The sequence below is a fragment of the Oryzias latipes genome, chromosome 16, assembly GCF_053564925.1.
Source record: "Oryzias latipes strain Hd-rR chromosome 16, Olatipes_Hd-rR_3.1".
Taxonomy (NCBI): Eukaryota; Metazoa; Chordata; class Actinopteri; order Beloniformes; family Adrianichthyidae; genus Oryzias; species Oryzias latipes.
Genome location: NC_136252.1, coordinates 8,611,713 through 8,634,041, shown reverse-complemented (window position 1 = coordinate 8,634,041; position 22,329 = coordinate 8,611,713). Strand labels below are relative to the sequence as shown.

At 43.2% G+C, this 22,329-nt stretch overlaps 1 protein-coding gene and 1 long non-coding RNA gene across 2 annotated transcripts; both read left to right on the top strand.

The window, feature by feature from the left end:
- The first annotated feature begins 82 nt into the window (after positions 1 to 82).
- LOC101166330 (uncharacterized) lies at positions 83 to 4,206 on the top strand. The gene has a single exon (XM_020709955.3). The coding sequence runs from the start codon at positions 950 to 952 to the stop codon at positions 2,156 to 2,158; it is 1,209 nt and encodes a 402-aa protein (XP_020565614.2). The 5' UTR covers positions 83 to 949; the 3' UTR covers positions 2,159 to 4,206.
- A 7,951-nt stretch (positions 4,207 to 12,157) lies between these two features.
- Positions 12,158 to 13,416, top strand: LOC144984410 (uncharacterized). Its single transcript, XR_013648061.1, has 3 exons — positions 12,158 to 12,347; positions 12,427 to 12,556; positions 12,732 to 13,416. It is a non-coding gene; the product is annotated as an uncharacterized LOC144984410 (long non-coding RNA).
- Positions 13,417 to 22,329: the final 8,913 nt, after the last annotated feature.

The following is a 22,329-nucleotide window of genomic DNA, read 5'->3' as shown; positions in this document are numbered from 1 at the left end:
ATACAATTCCACATGTGTTAATTCATAGTTTTAATGCTTTCAGTTGGACTCTACAATTTTCATGGTCATGGAAATAAAGGAAACATTTTGAATGAGATGTTGTGTCCAAACTTTTGGTCTGTACTGCATAGAAAAAAAAATCCATTTAAAAGTGTGTTCCTATGTTGAGACAGAAAAAGTAGGTTAAATCTTTTGGATCATTTGTGAGGTCTAAATTGTTTTGACAGGTCTTCAAGATTTCTCAATGCTGCATATTGCTTTACCCTCAGGAACCTGAATGTTGTTGAAGAACACTGATAATTTGTCACCCACTCCACTCAAATCAAAATGTCTGATCCAACTGAGCCCGTTGTGGGAAGAATCGGCTTGTCTACTTTGTCTGTTTGTCCACACAGAAATTTGGAAGGATTCAGTAGTTTTTACATAATTCCTATCCTCAGAGATCTCTCCCTGAGATGAAAAATGTGTTGCTTTGTTTTTTCAGAATCTCAAAAAAAAAATGATTTTAAGTAATGTATTAATTCTTCTGGCAACATTTTACAAACATAAATTTAAATGTAAAAATAAAACATCATATTTTCCACAATCCATTAAAGATTTTTTTTTTTTTTACATAAATCTAATGTAATATTCCACCAACATAAATGCTCTCAAAACTATTAAAATCTGTAATTCATGGCATATTTTTATGTAATTAACCCCCCTGTTTTTTTTAAGCAGAAAATGCGTCAAACTCTGATGACATCGCGTCATGTGATGACATGTGATGACATGTGACATCATCTGATGACATCACATGTCATCAGATGATGTCACGTCTCATCATATGAAGTCACATTGTCGTATCTGAAAAACTAATAAATACACCTGCCTTCTTCTCCATCTGCCATTTCAAGATTTCCAAGTTTGCTTCCTTAAAGATTAGATAAGAAAAAAAATCTCATCAAAAATGACCAACAAAGTGTGCAAGCTTTTCATCGGTGGACTCTGTGTGAACACGAACGACGATGGGCTGCGCAAGCATTTTGAGCAGTTCGGCACCCTCACTGACTTCGTTGTCCTTCAAAACAAGAATGCACAACGATCTCGCTGTTTTGGCTTTGTGACCTACTCTACACCAGAGGAGGCCAACGCAGCCATGGCAGCAGCCCCGCACACAGTGGAAGGGAACAGTGTTGAAGTTAAACGAGCTATTCCAAAAGCAAAGGACAATAAGTCTGAAGCTTTTGCCAAGGGGGAGAAAATCTTTGTTGGTGGCTTAAGAAATGACATTAAAGAGTCTCACCTCACCGACTACTTCTCTTGGTATGGTCAAGTCGAAAAGTCTGAAATCCTCTTAGAGAAGGAGACAGGGAAAAAAAGAGGATTCGGCTTTGTGCACTTCACGCATCACAATTCGGCAGACTTGGCCTTGGTTGTAAAGTACCACACAGTGAATGGACACTTAGTTGAAGTGAAGAAAGCTGTTGCCAAGCAAGAGATGCAGGCAGGTAACCGAACGGAAACAACAACAAGACACAGGCCAGGCCCGGGAATGATGGAAAACCAAACTGGATACGGCGGCTTCGGCTTTGGGACCTACTATACACCGGAGGAGACCAACACAGCCATGGCAGCAGCGCCGCACACAGTCCAAAGGAACAGTGTCAAAGTTAAAGTAGCTGTTCCTAAAAGAAAGGCCAATGAGTCTGCAGCTCCTGCCAAGGGAGAGAAAATCTTTGTTGGTGGCTTGAAAAACAACATTGAAGAGTATCACCTCACCGACTACTTTTCTCGGTACGGTCAAGTCGAAAAGTCTGAAATCCTCTTAGAGAAGGAGACTGGAAAAAAAAGAGGATTCGGCTTTGTGCACTTCACGCATCACAAAACGGCAGACTTGGCCTTGGTTGAAAAGTACCACACAGTGAATGGACACTTAGTTGAAGTGAAGAAAGCTGTTGCCAGGCAAGAGATGCAGGCAGGTAACAGAACTGAAACAACGCCAAGACACAGGCCAGGCCAATGCATGATGGAAAGCCAAAATGGCTACTGCGGCTTGGCTTATGGGGAGTGTTGCTGCCCTTGCCACCTCTCCTACTCGAAAAATGGCAACAGAGGCTATTCCTACCCACAAAATCGTTACAGAGGCAGTGGCTATTCCTACCAGGAAAATGAGTAAAAGAAGATTTAGGCATAGAGGAACCCCCCTTTTAGGAATCCACACTTGTAGTGTGTGGATATAGTGTAGAGTTGGGATTTATATTGTCTCTGCATTTTATTTAGTTTTTAGTTTTTATTTATGTTAGAAAATGTAATGCATTATATTGTGAGTAGGACATGCAAAAAGAAGATTTAAACATACAGGAACCCCCTTTAGGAATCCACACTAGTAGTGTGTGGATATAGTGTGGGGATGGGATTTAGATTTAATCTTTTTTTCTTATTATTATTATATATTTTTTTATGTCTGAAACTTTATGCCTCATATCGTGAGTGAAGATTATCAAAAAATGAATCTAAGAGATTAAACAACTCTATCAAAATTGGACTTTTTTTTGCATTTTTATTTTTAATTTGTTGTTGAATTTTTAAAAGTAATTTAGAGTAATGTAAAAAGCTAATTATGTGAGGCTTCACAGTCATGAATTTGTATTTGTGAACAAAATGTTTTTGAAATGCAAATCAATGTATTTATTATATAAAATAAATTGTTTAATGTTGTATTTTTACCTGTCAACCACTTAAGAAAAGAGGACAAGAACAGTTAACCATGTATACAATCAAAAAACAAATGTTCTAGAGTTTCAACCTCATTTTCACAGAAAACATAAACAAACAAAATATGTTTATCACAAGAGGCACTCAGCCAGAGGAATTTTTGGATTATAATAAAGGAGTTATTCTCAATTTGGGAACCACATTTATGACTGAAAACGATCAGGGGAGATTGTGACCAGGGAAGTAATACTTAAAACCACGACAAACAGGAAACCTTCCAAATAAAACAGGAAGCAGAACTTAAATCATGACAGAAACCAAATGGAAGCAAAAACCAAGGCAAAAAACCCAAACCAAGACACAGAAATTGTTCTTGTGTTCCTTTGTGCATTAGTGGGTTCTCTCCGGGTGCTCCGGCTTTCCCTAGATTCTAAAAAAGACTTTTTTCAAAGTAAATTAGAGGCTAAGAGCACTACTTTCCCTCGTCCTCACCTCTACGCACCACCCACCCTCACTGTTCGCATCAACGCCCTTCTTTTTATGTAAGGCTGTCTGACCTGTATGTGACTGCATGTGGCTAAAAGTGTTAGCATTTCTATCAGCATCATTAACTGTCTGAAAAAAAGGTTTGCTAAAGGTGCAGACATTTTTCCAACTGTGAAAACAATACGGTCCTTGCAGTCAGTGACTACTACTGCTAATAATAATATTAATAATTAAAGATTTAAAATATATTAAATTGAGTTTATAATAAAGTATTAATAATAAAACATTATAATAAAAATGAAAAAAATAAAAATATCAGTCACCAAAATGTATAGAAAATTCACCAAATCAAAGACGGACAGTCCTGTTGGTTTTCTCAGAGTACTACGATTTCCACACAGTAATTGTTATCAATTGACTAGTAACTGATAAATATCCCCTCCCTGAATCGCCACCTTATCGTGGTGGAGGGGTTTGCGTGTCCGAATGATCCCAGGAGCCGCTAGCTGGTTGGTGTACCACCTCAAACTGGTCCTGGGAGACGGGCCAGACTAAGAGCGATTCAGACAAAAACATTTTCATTTCTAGATTAATTTACTCCCCCCGATAAGAGTTACCAGTTCCCCATCCTGGAGCCAGTCTAGTGAGTTCTTGTCTGGTGGCTTTGAATTGCTTTGAGTCAGTGGACCGATAGAGCTGCATCTTTAACTACGACCTCTCCCCAACCTGCCTGCTTGTGAAGAAGGCCTTCTGGATGTTCTCTCCACAGTGGGGTCTGTATTGACGCCTGACTGAAGATCCAGAGCAGAGTGTGAAGTTCTCGTGTTCTGCACTGCTTCATCAGGTCCTCAGCACCACAGGAACCTGCAGTGATCCGGCTGTGGTAACTGTAGACAAATACAGGATAAAATAGGTTGCTGCCAACAGAGGCCTTCCAGCTGAGAGACTCCTTCATGATCCACTTTCTTGTAGAGGGAGCAGACCCATGACACCTCCAGAATCGTGTTTTCTGTACTCAAAGGGCTGACCAAAAACGGTTCTTTTGAGAGCCACCCACAAAACCTTTTAGAGCTTGATTCTCTCTTTTTTTTACTGTTTTTACTGTTTTATTTATATCTGTTTTATATATATCTGATTTCCATCAGATATAAATACGTTCCAATAATTTCAGCTTTCTTTTGATATTTGAAAAGGATATATTGGTTTTGTTATTCGATTAAAAAATTGAATTTTTTTCGTTTTGCAGAGTCAGCACAGTGTTTTTGTGACGGGGTAAGCCAGGGGGGAAACCCAATAGCAGGAAGGAACGACTCGAAACCAGTTTCCAAAAAGAGAAGGGTTTTAATGCCAAAACCACAAGAGTAAACTGGAGCATAGACAGAAGATGCTTCGGCACAGAATCAAAAACATACATGGCTTAAGTAGACCCAAACATAATTAACACTGGGCCTGCACAATATACCTCAAATTTATCGTTATCGCAACATCAAGCTGTGCAATATGCATACCGCAAAACATGCCAAAAATCGCAATAAGTGGTTACCTTAAATGTGCTAAAACAAACTCCTGGCAGCTTGAAATATTGAACAAATGAAATAAATCCCTTTATGCATTTAACCAATAGGAAGGACCCATTTACGTTGTTGATCAATCAGATGAGCCCTTTTATGTTTGATGTTTGCCGCCTACGTTGACAAGGGTCATTTGGAGTATAATTTTTAAACTGCTGCAGTGAAATGGAAATTTTTTTTGTTTTGCTATTTGTTTATATACCGCAAATTATATCGTTATCGCAATATTAATCATCAATATCGCATATCGCGAGTTATCCTCATTTTGTGCAGCCCTAATTAACACAGAATTAAAACACCTGTGACACTTGCAGGAAACCTCAGGAAGGAGGAGGAGGGACTCCAGGAGGGATCCCACAGAGAAAGTCAAGCCTTTTCATGACAGAACCCCACCCCCTACGTCCGGCTACCAGACGGACGACGAGGTTGATCAGGGTGATCACGATGGAAACGGGCAACCAGGGATCGGTCAACAACGAAACGGTCAGGAACCCACTGTCGATCCGCCGGACCGTAACCCTCCCAGTCAACCAGATATTGCAAACCACGACCCACCCTTCTGGAACCAAGGAGAGTCTTGACCGTATAAATGGGACCTCCATCCACGATACGGGGGGCTGGAGGAGATGCTGGCACGGGTTGAAGAGGGAAGACTCTGGCAGGTTTCAGCTTGCTCACATGAAACACAGAATGGATGCGTAGGGTGCGAGGAAGATCCAATCTAACAGCAACGGGATTGATGATTCTCGAGATAGAGTAAGGACCAGTGTAGCGTGGATGTAACTTTTTGGAACCCCCCTTTAGCGGAACATCTGCTGAGGAGAGCCAAACTCTGTCTCCCACCTTATACTCCGGAGCTCTTGTTCTCCTGCGATTGGCCACCACCGTGATACGCTCCTAGTTACGCAAGAGTTCGAGCCTGTATCTGCTCCAGGTTCGGCGACAACGTCTCACGAAGGCAGCAGGTCCAGAAGAGGAGGCCTGTTTTTCCTGACGAGGAAACAGAGGTGGCTGATAACCATAGGCAGCCTGGAAAGGGGAGTATCCGAATGAGTTGACTAGAGAGTTATGGGAGTACTCCGCCCATGGGAGCTGAGAAGACCAGGTTTTGGGGCTTCTGCTGCACATAGCTCGTAACGTGGTCTCCAAGTCCTGGTAGTACCTCTCTACCTGGCCGTTAGTCTGAGGATGGAAGCCAGAACTCAGACTGACCTTGATCCCAAGGAGGCTGCAGAACTCCCTCCAGAAAGCAGCAATGAACTGGGGACCACGGTCTGAGGTGATGTTCTGAGGAAGTCCATGTAAATGAAACAGGTGTTGACTGACGAGCACAGCCAATTCCTTAGATGACGGGAAATGGCGTGTACCAGCTTGGAAAAATGATCAATGATGGTAAGAATGACCGTCTTACCTCGTGAGTTGGGTAGACCAGTGATAAAGTCCATGGCAACATGGGACCAAGGTCTAGACGGCACAGGTAGAGGGTGAAGCAATCCAGCAGGTGGGGTCCGGGGTGTTTTGACACTGGAACATATTGGACAAGCAGCCACAAAGGTCTTAATGTCAGAGTACATAGAGGGCCACCATGAAAAAACACGCCATGAAAAGAAAAATGGCCATTACTCAGCCATGCATAATCCAATCTGATCCAAAATTGGGCCACCAGAAAACTGGTTCTGGTCACTCCGGGATGACAGGCCAGTCGGGAGGAATGACCCCACTTTAATACCAGGGTGCGTAGGGATGGAGGTACAAACAGGCACCCTTCCGGACAGCCGGCAGGTATGGCCAGGTATGGCGGCAGGATCAGGAACCGAAGCCTTTACCTTGCGCTCCAGCGACCAGCGAGTGGTTCCCAACGCCAAGTGAGGAGGGATAATGGCTGTGGTGGCTGCAGGTATTGCAGACCCTTCCTCCGTCTGGAACTGCCGTTAAAGGGTGTCAGGCTTGATGTTTTTGCTCCCCGGACGGTAGGATATAGAAAAATTGAACCTGTCGAAGAACAGAGCCCACGTCGCTTGGCGAGGGTTCAGACGCTTGGCAGTTCGGATATATTCTAAATTTTTATGATCGGTCCATACTAAAAATGGTTGTTCAGCCCCCTCCAACCAGTGACGCCACTCCTCCAAGGCAAGTTTGACCGCTAGCAGCTCCCTGTTCCCAATGTCGTAGTTTCTCTCTGCAGGAGTGAGCTTGCAGGAGAAATACGCGCAGGGATGGACTTTATTATCAGCCGCTCTCTGTGACAAAACAGCTCCTACCCCAGACTCAGACGCATCCACCTCCACAATGAATTGTTTGGAGGAGTCAGGCTGAGTCAGAATAGGAGCTGTAGAGAAACGACTCTTCAGCTCGGTAAACGCCTTATCGGCCCCCTCATTCCAGACAAAACGTACCTTAGCTGATGTGAGTTTATGGAGGGGTGCAGCAACGCCACTGAAACCTCTGATGAAAAGTCTGTAAATTGGCAAACCCGAGAAAGCGCTGGAGTGGTTTGAGTCCAGAAGGAACAGGCCATTCTAGAACAGCTTTAACCTTAAAACCATCCATCTGGACACTCCCAGGAGAAACCACATGACCCAGGAACCGAGTTTGCGTGGTGTGAAACTCGCACTTCTCGGCCTTACAGTAGAGCTGGTTCTCCAGCAGGCCCTGGAGTACGGCTCTGACGTGCTGCACATGAGTGTCGAAGTCTGAGGAGAAAATCAATATCTCGTCAAGATAAACAAAGACAAACTTGTTTATCATATCTTTCAGAACGTCATTGATTAGACTTTGGAAAACTTCTGGGGCATTTGTGAGGCCAAATGGCATAACCAAATACTCAAAATGTCCATTAGGAGTATTAAAGGCCGTCTTCCACTCATCCCCCTCTCTGATGCGGACCAGATGACATGCGTTCCTGAGGTCTAGTTTAGAAAAAACCTGGGCTCCGCTCCACAGGTCAAAAACAGTCTGTAACAGAGGTAGGGGATAAGTATTGCGAACTGTAATACTGTTCAGACCTCTGTAATCAATACAAGGGCGTAGTCCTCCATCACACTTCCCCACAAAAAAGAATCCCGCTCCAGCAGGAGAGGAGGACGGTTGAATGACCCCTGCTTGAAGACACTCCTTTTTTTTTTTTTTTTTTTTTTTTTTTTTACTTGTCCTGTCCAACAGCTGGGCAGACAGATGAGAGCTGAGGGCCTCTTGTGTTGGACATATTTTGCTTTAACAAGAGGGGTTATTAATCTTCAGACAAACCAAAGGTATCTCTGAATAAACCCCTTTTGTAATTAAGGCCAAACTTTATTAATTTCAATCATGTCTGAAAATCTTTGGTGTTGGACCGGACGGAAAAGGAAAGAGGGGAAGAAGAGAGAGGGACGCTAGAGAGAGGGGGGGTAGGGGGGTGATAATAGGAGGGGAAGGGGGATAAGACCATGAAGCAGCATACAGCAACAAGTTTACTGGTTGTTAATCATTATGGTAAGGTTCAAATGCAGTACAAAAAGGGCGGGGCCCGTCCACACACACACTCAAATTTTATAAACACACCTGCTAGCTGCAAAAATGTCCACCTGTCGACATGTACACAAAACAGATAGTGTTCACACACGCATACTTATGCCTTAAAACCAACTAGTGTGAAATATTTCAGTCATTCAGTTATGCAAACTGTTAGTGCAAAGGTGAGCTAACACCAGTGCTCAGGTGAGTGTTTATGTTCTTCTAAAATGGATGGTGGAACGTGAAAAGAAGGAGGGAGAGTGCCCAGCCATCCCCACTGCTTGAAGACACTCCTGTAGGTAACTGTCCATAGCTTCCCGTTCAGGTGGTGACAGGTGGTAAATGTGACCCCTAGATGGTTGCGTACCTGGCAAGAGGTCAATAGCACAGTCATACGGACAGTGGGGAGGAAGAGACCCAGCTCGAACCTTACAGAAAACAGTGCTTAAGTCACGATATACAGAAGGATATCAGGGGGGGCAGCAGGCCGTTGACCTTTAACAACATTACGAACAGCAGCAGAAGAGAGACAGTTAAGCAAGCAAAAAGAACTCCAAGATAATACCCGTCCTGTGGACCAGGCTATGTGAGGGGTATGTTGACACAACCAAGGAAAACCCAAAATTATAGGTGGATTCAACGACTCCAAAACATAAAAACTTAGGAGTTCAGAGTGGTTACCAGACACAGAAACAGAGACATTGACGGTGCGGAAAGACACTTTGTGGATAACAGAGCCATTTATGGCTTTGATAACTAAGGCAGGAGACAAAGGTTCCTCAGGAATCTTAAGTATGTCTACTACCTCCCGGGAGATTAGATCTCCATCAGAACCAGAGTCTATCAGGGTCTCAAATTCCTCTGCTGCTCCTGCATGAGACACTAAGACCTTGTTTGACGGTCGTGGATGAGAAGAAAAAGAGGATGTGCAGCTTACCAGTTCCCTCTTAGCTGGTAAACCCTGACGTTTACTAGGGCAGTGGCACAAAAAGTGTCCAGACTGTCCACAGGACAAACAAAGTCTGTCCCTCATGCGGCGCCGTCGCTCAGCAGAAGTGAGACGGCCTGTTCCTAGCTCCATGGGCTCCGGGGGAAGAGCAGTTACCTGCCGAGAAATGTTGGAAAGGGGCGGGGTCTCCCCTTCAGAAAGCAGTGGATGGAGATCTTTGTTGCTGCGTAGTTCACGACCCCGTTCCCTCATCCTCCGGTCGTTACACACGGCGAGATTGATCAGCTCTTCCAGATCTTCAAGGATCTCCCTTGCCGCCAGCTCGTCCTTGAGGGCATCGGAGAGCCCCTGGAGGAAGACGTCCACCAAGGCTTTGTTCGACCAGCGGGTGCCGGCAGCCAAAATCCAGAAATTCACACACACAAAATATGAAAGATGGCGGCCTTTTCCTGACATCAAATATCAATGAAACTCCATAAGTGATTGTAGACTTGCGCCAGTGACATGTGTGTCAGATTTCTTGAATATCGTTTTAAAAAAAGTTTATTTTTCCATATTGTGAAAAAGCGCATAAATTGCGAAATAGCAGATTTTGACACAAAATGGCTTGCCAAACCATAGGTCATGTAACCGACCTGTTAAGATTTTAAATCTTTGTTTGGATAAACCTGACAATGTTATATCGGTTTCATTCTCCAATCAAAAAAAATTCTGATTTGTTTTATTTTTTCCCCTAGAGTCAGCACTTTTTTGAGACCATTTTTTGTTTACCATGTCTACATTCCTTTATCGATCTTGCCGTATGTTACATTGTTTTGTTCAGCGTGGGACAGGGAATCGCATATTTGATTTTCATGATATCCAAATAAAAAATGTGACCCTGGAAAATTACCAGAAATAGTTACTGAGGGTCAAAATTAAATGTGTGCTGAACACATTTGTTATCTTTAATTTGTTTACATTAAGAAAATAAATTATACTCATAAAGAGTGTTATATCCATGTCTTTAAAAAAAATATGCTGTAGGACAAATATCTTCTTCTGTGTATCTTATATGCTGTTACCAGCTGTTGGATGAATGGTGAAATTATAAATCTGAGTTGGAGCCTCACCAGCCATCAACCTCACCGCACGTCACTGGGCCACGCCAACAATTTTTTTAAGTTTGGCAGCTGCATGAAATCTTAAAGATTTGCCTGTCTCCCCATCGCCTGATGGCAGTTATATTTCTGCCCGTAGTATTAGAGAGATGGTTTCATTCAAAAAAATCTATATCTGATTTGTTCAGTGCCAATGTAACCCAGGCAGTGTGAGCCCACTCTGAGGTTTATTTAGTACTTGGAGGTAGCCTACTGTTGTTGGTTCTTTTGTTTGTAACAGTAAAAAAATGTTTTTTTCCTAACAAAATTAATGTCAAAAACTTTTTGTTAACTAAGAGTGGTCATCTTAACTGCCTACCATCTTTGTCCGAATGGCATTTTTGGCGCCCAAATTTTTAGCTCAGAGTTATGAGGTGCCGTGTAGGACATAATTCAGAATTAGCATTCACAAACACATATGAAATCTCTCACACACACTAGTGAAATGCTTGTATACATACAACTGAAAATGTATTCATTCACATACACATGTGAAATCTCTCACATACACATGTGAAAATGCTCTCACATACACATGTGAAAATCCTCTCACATACACTACTGAAAATGCTCTCACATACACTACTGAAAATGCTCTCACATACACTACTGAAAATGCTCTCACATACACTATCGAAAATGCTCTCACATACACATGTGAAAATGCTCTTACACACACTACTGAAAATGCTCTCACATACACTACTGAAAATCCTCTCACATACACATGTGAAAATCCTCTCACATACACATGTGAAAATCCTCTCACATACACATGTGAAAATGCTCTTACACACACTACTGAAAATGCTCTCACATTGATACACTACTGAAAATGCTCTCACATACACATGTGAAAATCCTCTCACATACACATGTGAAAATCCTCTCACATACACATGTGAAAATCCTCTCACATACACATGTGAAAATGCTCTCACATACACTATCCAAAATGCTCTCACATACACTACTGAAATTTTCGACAGAAACGGAAGGCATTTCAGTAGAAACGGAAGTTGGCTGATTATCGCGAGATAATCATTCGTCTGAATCATTCGAAAATGGCAGCCGGTTGCGCAAGGAAAACCACCGAAACGTGTAAGTATATTAAAAAATATCCAGTATCTGTTGTAAAATATATTTGTAAATACTTAAGATGATGTGTTTAATATGTTATATTCCTCAATCAACAACCTAGATTGTTTTGAAGCTCATCAATTTCAGTAATGCTAAAGCTAACGCTAACGCGAATTAGCGCCGAAGGCTAAAAACAAACGCTAGATATTACATCAAAAAGCAGTGACTTCTAACCGTAGTCACAAGTTATTAACACATGTTTTAAATGTGTTCATATATGTAGGGACAGACGAGGATGAGGAAAATCCGATCCATTTGCGGATGGAGAAAGATAGCCTGTTTGTTTTCAAGCTAGCTCGTGCCAGATGGGTAGAGACATATGATCAGATTTGACTTCATTTTAATAAACGGTTAATCGTTGTCGTACTGGGTTAAAGGTTTATGTTAAAGACCCAGAAGAGAGAGGAGGAAAGGGCTAGAAGGGAGGAACAGCGACAGGAGAGTCTGTTAAGTTTACTTGAGTTGAAATTATTGTTCTAAATGTAATGCAGCCATTGTTTTTCCAATTTGTTTAATAAATGTATGAACAAAAATGAATAATTTACATGTATTATTTAAATCTGAGCTATTTTTAACAATCTTAAAAGGATTTTCATATAAATATCAGATGTACATATTTAGAATTTCGTTTTATATGTTAATATTTATTTTTATACATGTTAACAATAATCCTGGTCTTCTAGAGTCATGTGTGTCACAGTTGGAGCTGAAAGGAAAGCAAAGATTTGTCCTTGCAGACAGACGTGACTCTGCTCGTCCTGCATGTTCCTGGTTTTGTCCTGCTGTGGCTCAACATCTGTGGCTAAGCAGTCGCCTTTGCTGATGCACAGAATGTGCAGAATTGAACTGCAGGCAATGATTTTCATTGCAAAGGTTGGTTTTACTTCCAGTGCCCCCAGAAATATTGCTCTCCTCCTCATCTTTATCATGCCAAATGCTCTCTTCACAACAGAGCGTGTTCTGGAGTGGTTCTGGTTGTAACTGCCTCAATGGCATTCCTCATGGGTTCCCTGTAGGGTGTCAGCAGCATGATGGGATGTGCAATGCAGGGATACCCACCATCACCCAAAAGGATCCTTCAGGTGGGTTTGTTTGATTTACATAAATTGGGCTTTTACGTAGAACCCGTGAATCATGGATTGATCCTGGATTCCCAACAAAAATATCTATAAATTTGGCATTAGAGTCACATACAGCATGCATTTTAATGGAATAAAAAAGCTTCCTGTTAAAATAACAAGCTGCATTTTCTTTTAGGGCCTTTATTCTTATGTGGCAGCCATCAATGCTCCTTGTGACCCTTTGGAAGGAGAAAGACCAAGCGAGCTGCTAAAATCCAGAGGCGACTTATGGTAGTTCATTCCCACTGGGAAGCTGGGTGACCCTGCTCATCAGCTGGAGGATGCGGTCTGCCGTCCTGTGGACAACATCGCTCACGGTGGACCGTGTCATGTCAAAGACTCTGGCTACCACACTGTAAGATGTGCCACACGCCAGCCAGAAAAGAAACACCAGGACGTCAGTCTCCTGTGACCCCCCAGAGTGTGAGGAACCCGAAGCTGATGCTTCAGGACCATCGACCCAGATGCTCGATGGTCCTGCGGGTCAACCGAAAATCCAGTCTTGTGTCGGACTGACCGTCAGCGTAAAGGGCCAGGACAGACACCTTTGTGTTGGTAAAGCAGTAGAGACGTGGAAGACCCTGGAAAATGCAACATTAATTATTTCATTGAGGAAATTAAATCACATTTTTTTAATGTTTCTATTTATTTTGATGTCTTACATTTTAGATTATGAAGTATTTATTAATTCTGGAAAATCTCGTGGTTTTTATTTGGCTGGGTCTTTTGGATTTTCATTTAAACTTTTAAAAATGAAAGTTTTTGTTTTGTTTTTGTTTAAAACAAGTGATATGGTTTGACTCTGAATAAAAAATTCTAAACTTTGAACTCACAAGTGTTTCATGTAATTGGACTACACAACTCACTTGAAAAAGAATGTTAAACTCTTACCCAGCAGACTGTGTAACCTTGAGCATGATTAGTAACAAAGTTTAAGTTAAAGTTTAAGTTTAACTAAAAAAAAAGCTTTAAATTTAACTCACAAGTTATTCTGTCTGGTCAGGGCATCCAGAGGAAATCTTCTGAGATGTCTGCTTGTCCTTGCCGTCCTGTGATGCTGCATATCTGCTCGTTTTCAGTTTGATCTCACGAAAAACGGTTGAATTATTGCCAGGAACACGGACAGATTCATTTTCAAAGCCATTTTCAGTAAGGTGTAAGAAAACTACAGAAAAAAATGCCTCCTTGCAAGAGCCCGTTAATCGTTCAGCGGCACAAAAACAAAATAAATATTGGCATGAAAAAATAACTTGGGGGTTTATTTATGAACAAATACATTAAATCAACACCAAAGTGTTTGTAATTTAATTATTTATAAATCAGTCACGTTTTCCATGATCAGAACACAGCAGATTCATAAATAGTCTTTGTAAAATGTTCATATTTATTATGTTTTTACTCTGACAAATAAGTGTCATTCTCCGCGTTAAATAGGAGTAGTTCGCCTCCACACCAGGTGGTGGCGGTAATGCGCCACTTTGTTTCCGTGTCAAGCGCGTTATGAACAACACCCAAAAGAAAAAAGTACTGAGCACGGGTGTCTGAATTGCTTTTAAATTCAGAGAACTATATATAGTTCTGCACTATATAGGGTTTTAGTAGTTAGGGATCAGGGCAGGAATTCGGACACAGGTTCATTTCCACTGAAATGCCTTCAGTCGACCAACTTCGTTTCTAACAATAAAGTTAAAAAAAAAACGTTGTTTCTACTGAAATGCCTTCCGTTTCTATTGAAATTTTCACATGTGTATGTGAGATCATTTTGGATAGTGTATGTGAGAGCATTTTCAGTAGTGTGTGTGAGAGCATTTTCAGTAGTGTGTGTGAGAGCATTTGACATGTGTATGTGAGAGCATTTTCAGTAGTGTGTGTGAGAGCATTTTCAGTAGTGTGTGTGAGAGCATTTTCAGTAGTGTGTGTGAGAGCATTTCACATGTGTATGTGAGAGCATTTTCACATGTGTATGTGAGAGCATTTTCAGTAGTGTGTGTGAGAGCATTTTCAGTAGTGTATGTGAGAGCATTTTCACATGTGTATGTGAGAGCATTTTCAGTAGTGTGTGTGAGAGCATTTTCAGTAGTGTGTGTGAGAGCATTTCACATGTGTATGTGAGAGCATTTTCAGTAGTGTGTGTGAGAGCATTTTCAGTAGTGTGTGTGAGAGCATTTCACATGTGTATGTGAGAACATTTTCAGTAGTGTTTTTGAGAGCATTTTCAGTAGTGTGTGTGAGAGCATTTCACATGTGTATGTGAGAGCATTTTCAGTAGTGTGTGTGAGAGCATTTCACACGTGTATGTGAGAGCATTTTCAGTAGTGTGTGTGAGAGCATTTCACATGTGTATGTGAGAGCATTTTCAGTAGTGTGTGTGAGAGCATTTTCAGTAGTGTATGTGAGAGCATTTTCACATGTGTATGTGAGAGCATTTTCAGTAGTGTGTGTGAGAGCATTTTCAGTAGTGTGTGTGAGAGCATTTCACATGTGTATGTGAGAGCATTTTCAGTAGTGTGTGTGAGAGCATTTTCAGTAGTGTGTGTGAGAGCATTTCACATGTGTATGTGAGAACATTTTCAGTAGTGTTTGTGAGAGCATTTTCAGTAGTGTGTGTGAGAGCATTTCACATGTGTATGTGAGAGCATTTTCAGTAGTGTGTGTGAGAGCATTTCACACGTGTATGTGAGAGCATTTTCAGTAGTGTGTGTGAGAGCATTTCACACGTGTATGTGAGAGCATTTTCAGTAGTGTGTGTGAGAGCATTTCACATGTGTATGTGAGAGCATTTTCAGTAGTGTGTGTGAGAGCATTTCACATGTGTATGTGAGAGCATTTTCAGTAGTGTGTGTGAGAGCATTTCACATGTGTATGTGAGAGCATTTTCAGTAGTGTGTGTGAGAGCATTTCACATGTGTATGTGAGAGATTTCACATGTGTATGTGAATGAATACATTTTCAGTTTTATGTATACAAGCATTTCACTAGTGTGTGTGAGAGATTTCACATGTGTTTATGAATGCTAATTCTGAATAATGTCCTACACGGCACCTCATATCATCACAAGATCATCTTGCTCCTACTGAGATCTTTGTGTGATTGCGTTTTTTTTGCAACACCGTGTGTGCAGAGTCACAGAGAAGGAAACGGAACGTGGGAGCGAATAACCAAATTGATATTGTAGTTTAAAGAAAGAAAACCCTAGAAAGCTATTTGATTTGTCCTGGAGCTGTGCTTTGTTGAAACTCCACTGAACATGTTTTGATACTTTGTACAACGGATAACCTGGTAAGTTATTACAGCTATTCAAATAGCTGTTAGGATGCTAAACCAAGTTGCCGCGTGCACAATATTAAATTAAAAAAAAAAAAGTCGTGATAACTTTTTTTTTTTTATTGGAATTTGTCAGTTGTTTTAGAATCAGTCACATTGTCAATTATAACCTGGTTATGCAGTTAATAAATGTGAAAGACCATTGTATGTCGTTGCTATGCTGTGAAAAGGCAAAAAAAGAAAAAACTTTTTGAGCTGTTTTATTTAAATTTCTAATGAATAAGAGTTTATATGAATAATATTTCTACACGTTGTGCAGGCTTTTTTTTGGTATTTTTTTTGTATGTGACATTCCGGAGGAGCTTTCGTTGTCTGCCGTCTTCTGTTCCCGCCTCCAGCTTGGATCATTTCCCTCCTGAAGTGAAAAGACCGTTGGTCCCATCCAATCATCCCCTTTCAGGGGTGTCAAACATACGGCCCGCGGGCCGTATCCGACCCGCCAGGTGGTTTAGTCCGGCCAACAGATGAAGAGTAAAAATCACAAGGAAGTTTAAAAAAGAAAGCAAGTTTTTAGTCCATTCCTGTGGCGAGTTATGATTTTTTAAAGAAATAACCGAAATGCGCAATTCTGCCACTAGGGGGAGCAAAGGGAAAACTTAACAGGTGAAACAACAAAACTCTGCATGTGCCAAAAACTAAACCTAACAGCTCTATGTCTGGGTAGGCAGTAGTTTGGTTCCCTGTGAGCTTCATCACTGAAGGATGATCAGTAGTGACACCCTAATGACCAAAATGTTGTCAAAAAGAAAAAAAAGGTTGAAGTGAAGTCCTGAGCTTTCCAGGAAAATGGAAAGCGTTTTATTTGTTCACGGAGCTGAATGCAAACCTGCAAGCTTGATATGTCATCAACAAGTTATCCAAGAACATAACATTCAGCACCACTATGAGACTCTCCACAAAGAAAAGTTTCACCATTTGCAGTTAAAAAAAAGATTTAGCAACTATTAGCTGGACTGATAAATAACCATCTGGATTTACTGCAGCCGTGACGTCAGTGATGGAGCAGTGGCACCTAGCTACCTTATTGCAAACAAGTTGGACCCAACATCCAATCCATTTTCTGATGGTGAACTTATGGAAAAATGCTGAAGGCTGCAGAAGTCTTGTGCCCCAAAAAGCAGTTGACCTTAAACATGAGTCTGTCAAGAATTATGATCAGATCCAACATCTCTGGGGAAACATGGGCAGCCATATGAAGGAATCCAGTCATTTATTGTATTTTCAGTCACTATTGATGAAAGCACCAACATCACAGATATGTACAGCTGTGCATAGTTATTAGAGGTGTTTCAGAGATGTCACAGTGGAGTTTCTGGAGTTGATGGACACAAAACAACTGATGACATAGTCAGCTTTCTAGTTACTGTGCTGGACAATGTAGGAGTGAACTGGTCACATTAAGTAATTCTGGTCACTGATGGCGCTCCATCAAAGGTCAGGAAGAAGGCAGGTGTTGCCACAAAATTCAGGCAGAAACCAGGAAAAGATTCTTATAATAATGAATGATAATAATAATGGACATTTCATTGTGTTTTGCTCACTTGAATGACAGTAAATGTGTTTTTGCACAGGATTTAAATCCTGATATCTATGGACGGGTGAATTTTCAGGAGAGAAAGGAGGTTAACTCCAAACTCTTATGTTCACAAATGCTTGCAAGTTTAATTTAGTGTAATTTTGTCATCGTTTGGACGTTTACATTTAAGGAAGGTGTTTCATTTTTTTATGTAGCCACTCTTGAATTCATTATCAGGATTGCTCTAGTGTCAGTTTTAAAATATTCAGTCTGTATAAAATTGAATAAACCAATATTTTTTAAAAGTGAAATTAATTTTATTTAAGATCCATTGGCCTCTGTGAATGAATGTGTAATAAGAAATGATAAGGCTACCATGTTGGTTGAGGCATGTTTTCCAATTGGGTAAAAAGCTTTATTTTCCCTTTACGCTACTGGTCCGGCCCACTTGAGATCAGACGGGTTGAATGTGGCCCCCGAACCAAAAAGAGTTAGACACCCATGCCTTAGATCCAAACCAACTCTGTGAACTGCATTCCTGGACATTAGAGGGCGGTAGGACTGTTGAGTGCACTCATTTGAGGGTATTTTTGTGGGTTTTTTTGGAGCTCCAAATTGCAATTTTCCCTGAGATCTCAAGTGTTTTTATTTATTTCTTTTTTTAAATCTTTTTTTTTTTTTTGCTTCTGAAGTGGGGGAAAAAGGAAAGAAAAAATATCTGTAAATTGACAGAATTCAAGAATCCATGCAGTTTAGGGGCGGCCGTGGTGCAGCGGTAGGGCGGTCGACCCATGATTATAAGGTTGCAGTCTCGATTCCCGCCTTGTACGCCCATGTGTCAAAGTGTCCTTGGGCAAGACACTGAACCCCACCTTGCCCCTGGTGGTAGGCAGGCACCTGTGTTTGGCAGTGGAGCAACCACCAGTGTGTGAATGGGTCTGTGACTGTAAAGCCCTTTGTCCTTGTAGGTAGAAAAGCACTATATAAGTATACAGCATATATGTCTGAACAATTTTTTTGAAACTGTTGAGTATAATTCTGTGTTATTAATACATTTGTTATCATTTTCAGTACTTGTCGTGTGAAATTCTTGGGGTGGATAGTATAAACCTTCATAGGTAAAATTTGACCCAACCAAGAGTAAAGATTTCCCCTCTACCACAGTGGACAGCCCGCCTGTGGAGCAATAGGAGCAAAGAGAGGGATTACACGTCCCTATTATTTAAAATGCTCCTTCTTCTAGCTACTTTTTGTCATTCATTTTACAACTTTGGATTTCTCCGTTGCCGTTGTCACTTGGTGCAGCGAAGTTTGGGGAATCAAAGATTTTCATTTGTGCCTAATTCAAGGAAAAGAAAAAATCATTGACTGTACATGAGAACTGGATGGATGAGTGTGATTTCACTCATAGAAAACGGTTTACTTCTGGCTCCAACCAAGTTAAGATTTCTTTAGAAATCATCAGTAAGCAATGATTGGTACTAGTCGGTCTGAGTCAATATTTCTATGGCAACTACTCTCACCAACCAGAAGTGAGCTTCTTGGGAGACTAATATTCAGGCATCTGATTGGTCAGTTTAAAATTTAAATAACTTGCACTACAGCAAAAAATATGACAAAAATTGGGATTATCAAGAACATGTTTTTTTTTTTTCTTTTTTTTTTTCTTTTTTTTTTTATTTTATTTTTTATTTTATTTTTTTATTTTTTTAACTTGTCCTGTCCAACAGCTAGGCAGACAGATGAGAGCTGAGGGCCTCTTGTGTTGGACATATTTTACTTTAACAAGAGGGGTTATTAATCTTCAGACAAACCAAAGGTATGTCTGAATAAACCCCTTTTGTAATTGAGGCCAAACTTTATTAATTTCAATCATGTTTGAAAATCTTTGGCGTTGGACCGGACGGAGAGAAAACGGGGGAAGAAGAGAGAGGGACGTTAGAGAGGGGGGGGTAGGAGGGTGATAATAGGAGGGGAAGGGGGGTAAGACCATGAAGCAGCATAAAGCAACATGTTTACTGGTTGTTAATCATTATGGTAAGGTTCAAATGTGGTACAAAAAGGGCGGGGCCTATCCACACACACACTCAAATGTTATAAACACACCTGCTAGCTGCAAAAATGTCCACCTGTCGACATGTACACAAAACAGATAGTGTTCACACGCATACTTATGCCTTAAAACCAACTAGTGTGAAATATTTCAGTCATTCAATCATGCAAACTGTTAGTGCAAAGGTGAGCTAACACCTGTGCTCAGGTGAGTGTTTATGTTCTTCTAAAATGGATGGTGGAACGCATGGTGGAGGCACGGAGGGAAAGAGAGCGCCGCCCCAGCCCAACCAGGAGAGCAGCCCCCCCGCCGCGCCGGGAGCGCCCAACGCAGGGCCCCACCGGAGAAGGACGCCCACAGCCCCAGACGAACACCCCACCACCACCCAGGAGTTCCGGGCATCCCCCCGCCCCTACCCCAGGTATGAGCCAGGGCCCCCCAAGGGAGACCCGCTCCGCACTCCAGGCAGCCATCCGCCCGGCCCACGGTTTGTCCAGGGAGGAGCGAGGCAGGGGCCCGCCGCCCCCGCCCAGGAGGGGGGGAACCCCGGGAAAAAAGAGGGCCCACAAGGGGTGTTATAAATATGGCCCGGCCAGGCTCGGCCATGTTGGAAGTTTGGCGGGGCCCAGGGCTCAGGGGCAAGGACCAGGACCCACCCCCCAGGGAGACGAACACCCCCGACTCAGGTGTAATATGAACCCCCCCACCGTGCGGAGAGAGCACCGCCGGGCCCAGGGAGCCAGCACCCAAGGGACACGGCCGCCATCGCCAAGGGGCCCGCACCCCCCACCAGGGAAGGGGTAGGGGACAGATGGACCCAGGTCCCACCTTCCTTGCAAAATGTGTGTGCGTGTATGTGTGTTTGAAGGGGTGTGTGTGTGCATGTGTGTGTGTTTATGTTGGAATGTATATATTGAAGGGGGAGGGGTGTGTGTACTAAGGGGGGTGCAGTTAAAATTGGCGAGTAGGGCACTAAGGGGACATCTCCTGATTACTCACAGTGATGTCCCCTCACCCTCCCCACCAAGGGGCCCTAAATGTCTAAGGTGCGGTTAAAATTGGCGGGTAGGGTGCCAGGAGGACATCTGCTGCTTGCTGGCAGTGATGTCCAAGCACCCCCCCTACCAAGGACCCTACATGTCTAAGGTGCAAATAAAACCGAAAGAGGGGGGGCCCACTCCATACGGCAACCATAGGAGGGGGGCCACTGCCAAGTAGCCCCCCCCAAGGCGCATCGCAGGCTAGACCCCCCACCCCCTCACCCTAATATGAGGTTATATGAGGAAGGGCGTGAGTTGGGGACAGCTGGTAGACTGTCCCCCGGTGGTCAAACAGCTGTCCCCCAGCCCCCCCCCCCCCCCAGCAAAGGGGCCAGGGCCACCCAGCCCAGGGGCCCCACCCCCGGAGGCGCCGACACCCCAGGCCCAGCACCACCCACCCCACACAGAGAGAGAGGAGCCAGAAAGCGCCGCCCCCCCCGGAGCAAGCCCAGGCCCCCACCCCCAAACGCCGGCCCTAGAAGAGCCCTGGTCAGGCCTCGACGGGACCGAGGCAGCCAACCGGCCGGGGAAACCGCCGATGGCCTCAGCGGAGACCCCGACCCGTCAACCCCCCCTGCCCCGTACCAATAGTGCCCCCCCCTCCCCCAGAATGCCCCCCCACAGGACAGGGCCGACAAGACCCCCCACCCCACCCCAGACCCCGCAGCCGAAGCGGATGACACCCAGAGCGACCGGGGGCCCCAAGAGGGTTGTCCCGTCCCGCCCCAGAGCCAGGGAAGGGCCGATCCCAGCCCCAGGTGCAGATGGGCAGCCCATCCGGCGCCGCTGGCCCCCCCCCCGAGCAGGGCCCCCCGCCAGCCCCCCCAGCAAAGGCAAAGGGACCACCCCCCCAAGCCAAACCAGACCACCACCCCACCCCCCCACCACGCACCCCCACACCGAAGCCCAGAGGACAACGCAGCACCCCAGCCCGCCCCACCCGGGCGCCGGACCCGACCCCCCGACCAACAGAGCCCCCACCACCCCCCGCCAGGCACCGGAGGCCCCGACCCCCACCCCAGCCCACGGCAGAAGGGCAAGGAGCAACGACGACCAGGCCCCCCCACCCCCTAAGTCATGGAGTTAGCTATGGGAGACCAGAGAGACCGAATTCTTTCAAAGTTACTTGAACTTTGGGCTGACATTTTTTCCAAGCTGATATGATCAAGCAGCAGATTTCTGTGTTGACTTATATTTATATTTTTCTTGCTTTTCCAATTTATTAAAATAGTTTTTTTAGCAATGCAAAGAGTTATGAAAATGATAGAGCCTAATCCTCCTTCTACATCGATGGCACTCATGTCACCAAGCACACAAAGTGACGGTGAAGCTGTGATTGAAACCTTAAGCCAGACTGATAGATCGGCACATACCTGCTGCCAGAGAGCCTGGACAGGCGTGCAGAACCATAGTGCATGCATGTAATTGTCGGGCAGATTACCGTCACAGTGCTGACAAATGTCTGAGTTGCTGAGACCCATCTTGAACATCCTTTGTCCAGTGTAGTAAATTCTGTGTAGAGTTTTAAAATGGATTAGCTGCAGATTTGGACTTTTTGTCAGTTTAAAGGTGTTTAGACAAAGTTCTGACCAAAAGCTTTCATCTGTGCTGATGCTCAAATCCGCATCCCATTTTGTTGTCGGAAGCGAAATATTATTATCTAAATTACATAAAAGTTTGTATATTTTGGAGAGAGTTTTATTCATTGAGAATTTGATCAGAGTGGTAACTACATCTGGTAGCTTTAAATCGTTGTCTCTGTATTTAAACTTTTTAGTAATAATTGATTTAAGTTGCTGAT